General features: G+C 34.4%; 2 protein-coding genes across 2 annotated transcripts; one reads left to right on the top strand and one right to left on the bottom strand.

Moving 5' to 3' along the window:
* Window positions 1-586: 586 nt before the first annotated feature.
* Window positions 587-5,664, top strand: LOC130940645 (uncharacterized). The gene is made up of 11 exons (XM_057868852.1): window positions 587-981; window positions 1,232-1,410; window positions 1,912-2,134; window positions 2,268-2,409; window positions 2,486-2,686; window positions 2,892-3,023; window positions 3,114-3,242; window positions 3,791-4,203; window positions 4,393-4,609; window positions 4,712-4,902; window positions 5,240-5,664. The coding sequence occupies exons 1-11, from the start codon at window positions 623-625 to the stop codon at window positions 5,415-5,417; spliced, it is 2,364 nt and encodes a 787-aa protein (XP_057724835.1). The 5' UTR covers window positions 587-622; the 3' UTR covers window positions 5,418-5,664.
* Window positions 5,665-7,421: 1,757 nt separating this feature from the next.
* LOC130964785 (uncharacterized) lies at window positions 7,422-8,033 on the bottom strand. The gene is made up of 2 exons (XM_057889901.1): window positions 7,979-8,033; window positions 7,422-7,813 (listed from the first exon to the last, which is right to left on the bottom strand). The coding sequence occupies exons 1-2, from the start codon at window positions 8,031-8,033 to the stop codon at window positions 7,422-7,424; spliced, it is 447 nt and encodes a 148-aa protein (XP_057745884.1).
* Between the last annotated feature and the right edge of the window lie 330 nt (window positions 8,034-8,363).

Raw genomic sequence — 8,363 nt, 5'->3', positions numbered from 1 at the left:
TAAATTATTTTTTAAGTCTTAATATTAGAATCTGCATATTTAGTGGTGAATTGAATATACAGCTATTGTTAATTGTGTATAAGTAAATTGAATAAAAAATAACCATCTAATTAAAAATAATGAACATAATCATCTGTATATCTATTAAATTGAACATTCGATATATTCATTGTTCACATTATTTAATATTCTCATTGTTTATATATACTTTTCCTTGTTTTATATATGATTACCGACAAAGAACAAATTAAAAAGAAAAGGAGAAAAGAGAAACATAAAATAAGATCTCATTTAACTTTTTTGATATAGATTGAGTTTCAAAATTCGAAATGTGTTTAATTTTTAAAATTTTTTAGTAATCCAAATGTGACTATGTATTTATTATGTATTTATTATGTATTGAGATAATTATACTGTATTTTATGTAATTTTGTAAATTTTATATTTATTTAATTTAAATAAAAAAACCTGTAAAATCTAAAAAAATTATTAAAAATAGGAATGGTAATATATTTTATATTTATTTATTTATTTGTCGAAAACACATTTTTAAGCTAAAACCCTTCCATGTCCAACAAAGAAAAACCAGCAAAAACCCTTCCCGTCCACTCCAGGACCAACCATGCGCCACCTCTTCCGTTTCGCCGCCGTCGCTCGACGCGAGAACCTTGTCTTCCTCCTCCGCAGGTACAGGTCACCGAAGCCAGCCACGGCACCGTCACCGCCAACCCCTCCGAAGCCTCCAAAGAAGCCGCAGAAGTTCAGCTTCCACGGCATCACGTGGGAGGACCCATACAGCTGGATGTCGAACCTGAACGACAAGGTTGCGATGAGGCACATGGATGTTTGCATGGAGCAAGAGGAGAAGTACACCGAAGCCGTCATGTCCGACTCCGAGAAACTTCAGAACAAGCTGCAGTTTGAGATGGCTTCGCGAATTCCCTTCGACCTCTCCACTCCCCCTCTACGATGGGGCCCTTGGTTCGTAACCTAGTAACTTACATCAGTGTAAACCACCATTACCGTATTAGAAAGATTATGACTTAAATAATTTAGCTCCTAAAACAAGTAACCGAAATTTGACAAAAATAGCCCAAAATCTAAGCAGTAGAAAAGGCCATTTTGTCGAAGGTTGTTCATATTCGGATGATTATCCGTGTATTTCTTTCTTTTTGGGGACTAAATCGGTAGTTTATTCTTGTTTTGGTTTAATTTTGAGGAGTTGTTGCAGGTTGTACTATCGTCGTGTTGAGGAAGGGAAACAGTACCCTGTGCTGTGCAGAAGGTTGGCCAGCTTGAATGACGAGTTCATTTCGCATAAGTATCCTCCTGCTGGGTTTGATTTTGCCTCTGGCAAGAGAATTGAACAAAAGCTTATTGATTACAACCAAGAAGCAGAGAGATTTGGAGGTCATTTTATTATATTTAAACATACTATATGGATTTAGATAAGAAGTGCCGTAGTAATAGTGGAAACTATTTTGAATCTTTTTATACATTCGACGCATTGGAAATATAAAATTTTTCCTTTTGGTAATCTTAGCTAGCTTTTTAGGACACTTGTTAGTGAGACCTATTTTATATGAAATGTGCTAAGCAGGATTGAATTTAGTGGAAAGGGCTAGTTTCAACTGTCTCTGTTGGTGAAGTTACCATAATGCCATGCCATTCCTGTTGGAAACTAAAGAAAGATCAATGAATGAAAGGTGGCAGGGTTGTTGTAATTATAGAAAAAGAAGAAAAGAAATCATATTTCAGATAAGAGTGGGTTATGTATTAGATTATGAAAAGGGGTAGATGCTCTGTGCTAGTTAGAGAAAAGAAATGAATATATGATTCTCTTGCAACTTGCAAGTGAATAGATTTATTCTAGAATGCTTAAAATGGTTTTCCTTCTCTTTTATTATTTAGGTTTCGCTTATGAGGAATTGTCTGAAGTTTCGCCGAACCATCAGTTTATTGCTTACACCATGTATGATAAAGACAATGACTACTTTAAGTTGTCTGTGAGAAATTTGAACTCGGGTTCCTTGTGTAGTAAGCCTCAGGTAGATCGGGTTTCAAACTTGGCATGGGCCAAAGATGGTCAGGCATTGCTTTACGTTGTAACAGATCAGAAGAAAAGGCCATATCGGTGGGTGAACTGTGAATTTCTTGTTTAATTAGTGCCTTGGTTGCCTTAGTTATGCTATTTTATGGTTACGATTATTAGCTTTCGGATCCATGTATAGTATTCATTGATCCTATCTGCCTGCTTAACACCGTAGGATCTACTGCAGTCTGATTGGATCAACTGATGATGATGCTTTGCTTTTGGAAGAATCAGATGAAAATGTTCACATTAATATACGCAGCACAAAAGACTTCAGATTTGTGACTGTAAATACATTCACTACCACTTCTTCAAAGGTAAAAGATCTTCTCTGTAAAACTTTGTCAAGTGAAGATCCTTCTTACTGTATGGGAATTTGTAACAATTTTTTAGGTCTTTCTGATAAATGCAGCTGATCCATTATCCGGCTTGAAACTAGTTTGGGAGTGCCCTTCTCTAGCTCATTGCATAATTGAGCATCACCAAGGTTACCTTTATTTATTTACAGATGCTCCAAGAGCTGGGCAATCAATTGATTATCATTATCTTCTCTGTAGTCCAGTGAATGATCCATCAAATCCAAGAAAATGGGAGGTAGTTTAGGACATTACCTTTTTCTCTTAATTAGTTGGTGGTTTCATGTTTATCACTGTTATGCTATTACACGATAATTTGGACGTGTTTATTTCAGACGTTGAGATATGCTATGTTTACAATAACTAGTTATGTTTTCTCATTTCACTTGCCTCTGAATATCAGACTTACCTTGCATGTTATACCACTGCCTCATAAACTGCAGGAGGTATTTCTCAATGATGAAGATTTGATTGTTGAGGATGTTGATTTTAGTGACAAATACTTAGCACTGATTTTAAGGGAAGGTTGTAATTTTCGACTTTGTTCGGTTAAACTGCCACTGTCAACTGGGAAGGTAATCAAAGAGAATTTGCTATATCAATCTCTTGATTATGAATTTTATCTTATTGAACTATTTGTACGGACAATCTTATTTTTGTCTTAGGGGGCAGTTAAACTCAGGAAGTTGGATATACGGTACTTGTCTCTTCCAAAACATGTTTGCCAAATTTCCCCTGGACCAAATTATGACTTCTACTCGTCAGTCATGCGGTTTATAATATCGTCACCTGTGGTATGTAAATACAAGTACTACTAAGTTTTTGTCTTCTAGATAGTGTTGACTACATAGAATGTTTGCCGTCTTCCCTTCTCAAAAGTTTCTGAAGATGTTGTCTCTTTATGTTTCTTTGATCTATTTACCTTCATAACATATCTTTTCAAATGACTCTCAGTATTCACCAATCCCATTAAACATGAACTCAAGGAAAGTTTGAGAGCATGAACTGGAAACTGGTTTCGAACTAAGTTGTTTTGATTGATTTCGCTCAAGTATTCTGCAAGATATTGAAAATAAAACTGAGTGAATATGTGATGATGTATTTTGCCAGTGTGTCTGGTACCATTGGTTTTGGCTTTCTAACTATTTCTGAGCTACTTTCCTCCTTTTTAGCTGATGCTTTGTTCCAATTTCTGGTGTGCTTGCTGTTGTTATATATGGCATGATTGCAAAATACTCCTTTCATATATTACTTCCTCTGGAGAGATCATTTTTGTTCACTCTCTACTTGGAACAAAGGTCTATCCCAAAATTCCATTAAGTTCACCATGAGTTTCTTGCAGATGCCAGATGCTGTGGTTGATTATGAGCTGACAACTGGTAGGTGGAACATTATTCAGCAGCAAAATATGCTTCATGAAAGAACACGAATACTTTATGGAGCAAATTCTGCAAGTGTCACCCTAGACAATGCAAATTCAAAATGTTCCGGTCCTGTGAATTCAAAGTTGGAAGATAGCCAGTCATGGAATGAATTGTCTGAATTTTATGCCTGTGAACAATTTGATGTCCCTTCAGCTGATGGGGTGAAGGTTCCTTTGACTATTGTTTTTTCTCGTAGTAATAAGCCAGAGGATAAAACACCTGGGATATTGCATGGACATGGAACTTATGGTGAGTTACTTGATAAAAGGTGGCGCAGTGAACTAAAAAGCCTCCTAGATCGAGGTTGGGTTGTTGCATATGCTGATGTCAGGTAAGCAGTAAGCTACAAATGCTTTGGCCACTGTGTGCTCAATGCATTTTCGTATGGATACTATTCTTTTGTCGTACTCATGCATGTAGTCTCTTATTTATTTCCAAGTTACTGCAAATTTTTGCAATAATTTTATCTTTTCAAGTCTCAAATCTCTGACCTATGAACATTTTGGCTGTTCTGTTTCAGAGGTGGCGGTGGTCATGGTAAAAAATGGCATCATGAAGGGAGACGTACAAAGAAACACAATTCAATCAATGATTATATTTCCTGTGCCAAGTTCCTCATTGAAACAGATATTGTGGATGAAAATAAATTGGCAGGTTGGGGATATAGCGCCGGAGGACTCTTGGTTGCTTCTGCCATTAATCAACATCCAGATTTATTCCGTGCTGCAGTCTTAAAGGTTTCCAAGTATTTTGAGCCTCTTTGGGATTTTACATTTTCTTGCTCTAGTTTAAAACATTAATTCAAATACTCAATTTCTTATTCCTTGTTTGTGCTTTAGGTTCCATTTTTAGATCCTACCAACACTCTTCTGTATCCTGTCCTACCACTTATAGCGGCTGATTATGAAGAGTTTGGCTACCCTGGGGACCCTAACGATTTTCTTGCAATTCGAGACTACTCTCCATATGATAATATTCAAAAGGATGTTCTTTATCCAGCTGTGTTAGTAAACTCGTCTTTCAATACAAGGTTAGTTCTGATGCCTTTGCATCAGTTGGTATCCCTGTTTCTTAATTGGTTGACTTGTGTTGAAGTGTTAAGAAATAAGAGAGAAAGTGGAACAATGAAATCAGATGTGTTTCCATGCTAGGCATTTCTCAAATGTTCCTCTCCTTGAAAAATAAAATTTAAACAACAGAAGGATTCCACATAATAGAACTTTTCTTGCACTGTCAAAAACTCACTGTACCCTTATTTCCTTAGATTATCTGTACATTTTTATTCTTTATTTGAATGTAGTAAAAAAGTCAGACAAACTGACCATACTAAACTAATGCACCTCTGATTTTGTGCTTCCGTGATCCAGATTTGGTGTATGGGAAGCTGCAAAATGGGTTGCACGAGTTCGTGATCATACTATATATGATCCGAAGCGGCCAATATTACTGAATTTGACCACAGATTTAGTGGAGGAAAACCGTTATTTGCAGTCTAAGGAGTCAGCATTAGAGGCTGCATTTCTTATCAAAATGATGGATTCTTAGATATGCCAACTGATATTAAAAAAGAGAAATGGCAAAATCAACCTCCAATGAGAAGTTCAGCTGGTGAAACATTTGCCTTCCAATTTCCAAATCCAATGGAGAAAGCGACTTTCATGCAACAATTTGAAAGTTTATTGCCTGTAAATGTCACTGGTTTATTGTTTCATAACCAACATGTAATAATTCTTATATGTCTTGACGACAATGAATAATAGCATAGTTATCTCTTGTATCATTAATCCATGACTTTGGCCTTTTCATACTACATATCCTATAGCTCTATGACTTGCTCGTTTTTGTTGTCTAGCTATTTACATGTCTTTTTCTTTTCTTTTCTTTTCTTTTTCCGTATTGGTTATTTTCATATCTTTGATAATGATATCGGTGATTGGTGAATGGTGAATGACAATAGACATCTTTGAAAAGTTTGAAATATTAAATTATTGTAGGTCAAATACATTGCAGGGAACCTGATTTTGTCTATGGACCGCTTTCTTTCTACTACTTCAGTAGTGACACGCAGAATTCTCTCTTGTGGATTATATAAGCTTAACTTTCTGTATGTATTTTGGCTTGTTGGTTCCGTTTGGTTACAACTTACAACGATATGATAAAATCAGATATAAAAAATAAAAAGATAAAAATTAGTATTTTTATATTTTATTTAATAATAAATTAATTATAAGAAATAATAAATTATAAAAATTTAATTTATTTTTATTTTGTTCTATAAAAAATGAAAAAAAAAGTATAATAATAAAAAATATACAATTTAAAAAACTACTAGAAAGATTTAATTATTAAAAAGATGTTTTAATATTAAAATTATTAAAAATGATTAAATTTTGAAATATTTAAAGAAAAGTACCAAACTAAGTTGGGTTAATCTAATGATTAGTTTACTAGTCTGCTTAAGTAAGTGTCGGGAGTTTCAAATCCCGTCTTGTGCATGCAGCAATTATATAAAGAAAAAGAGATGGGTGAGGAAGTTGATATTATTCTTTTATCCTTGAGAAATGTTTTGATGATATGAATAATATAGTAAAAATAAATGGCATGTATTTTGATGATTGTGATTGACTAAGGTTTGATTTGTAGAAAATATAGAAATATTAGCTATGAATTAATAACTAATATGTACTAACAATTGAAATGGAATTCTAACCGTCAAAAGATATGAAAAGGACATAAGTTTGAGGTAATAGAGATACAAATAAAGAGTTAGACTAAGATTACTAAAGTGAGCAGTATGAGTCTTGATCCCTTGTTGATGTTAAGATATCTGATATCTCATGTGACAAGATTTTAAGTATTTAAAATTGAAGATTCGGATGTTCTTGCTGGATCTGTAAGATTGAGCCAAATATAAGAGAATTATACATGATGATACAAATTGCAATAAGAAAACAATGTTGGTGAAATGTAGCATTCTGATCGACAATAAAGTCACGGCAATGTGAACTAAGGAATAAATTGCTTTTTATGAGAAAAACCTTATGTATATATAAATCATAAAAGTTTTAAAGAATACCTAATCTTAAACGCATTGTTATATATTTCTAAAGACTTTAGGGTAAACAACAATATTCTCAGTCTTGTCTGTGTTTTCATCATGAGCAATTAGAATTTTTAACCCTTTCTTATTTCTCACTCTTGAGATGGCAACATAAAGTTGGCCATGTATGAAAACAGGTTTTTTATGTAGTAATCTCACGTGTTCCAAGGACCATCTTTGACTTTTGTTTATTGTCATTGCGTAAGAGAGCATCACAGAAAATTGTCTCTTTTGGAATCTAAATGATAACCTGACATCTAACGGTGTGAGCGTCATTCTCGGAATGAAGACCTTATCGACACAGTTGTTGGAATTTAACAATTGTGCCTCGATGACTTTATCTCCAAGTCTTGTAATTATCAACCGCATACCATCACAAAGCCTTGACGAGTGATTAATGTTTCTAATAAGCATAACAGAGCAACCAACCTTTAGCTTCAACTCATGATTTAGAAACCCTGACTAATTGTTGCTAAAAACCTTGGTGTATGCATGGCTTCAATTGCATTGACACCTCCTTCAAAAACACATTTATTGGAACTCACATACATCTTGCATTCATTGTTATTCAATGCAGTCATGTAATCATTCAGCTCATCTACAACATAAATTGTAGGAACTAAAATCGCTCGGCCTTTCAAGTGGCTTTCATTAGCCATGTTAGCAATGTAATCAGAATATATTGCTTGAACAATTCCTTGAATAAGATTATTATAATCAGTGATAAGAAATTCATGCGGTATTTTAATCATACTGCATCCATCAGATGTTCCTTCTGATTTTTCGTTTTCAACTTGTAGAATCCAATTAGCAAACTGCTTTAAATCTTCTACATGAGTATCTGTAGTCATAGATTGCAATCACATATTTACAGTGAGCCTTAATATTTCACAATGTTGCCATAGGTATGAGGAATTTAAAGATGCATTTATGATGTCTTATCTTGTTCTTTTTGGAATCATTGGCAAGATTTTTCTAAAATTCCCACCGAAGACAATTGTTTTACCTCCGAATGGAACTTGTAGATTCTGATCACCCTTGAACCTCATCAAATCTCTCATTGTCTTATTCGATGTCTCGAAGCAAAATTTGCTTATCATAGGAGCTTGTCCCTAATAATTAGCTTAGCCTTTACAATTAATTCTACTAATGGACTTCCTTGTTTGATGTTGCAAGTAGAGAACTCATCTAGAGTTAATGGTATGGCAAAGCTAAAATGTGCAGTCTGACCTCCAGGTAACAACAGAGAGGCAATGCCGCTAGATGCAACAGTTAACACTATTTGTCCATTTGATCTTATTGCGAAAGCTAAAATTTTTCGAAGGAAAGTTTTTCCTGTACCTCCATAGCCATGCAAAAAGAATACATGTCCATGTTGACTTTTTGTAGCG

Source organism: Arachis stenosperma, chromosome 1, assembly GCF_014773155.1.
Source record: "Arachis stenosperma cultivar V10309 chromosome 1, arast.V10309.gnm1.PFL2, whole genome shotgun sequence".
NCBI lineage: Eukaryota > Viridiplantae > Streptophyta > Magnoliopsida > Fabales > Fabaceae > Arachis > Arachis stenosperma.
Note: the sequence above shows the minus strand (reverse complement) of the source record. Positions and strands in the feature narration are given on the sequence as shown.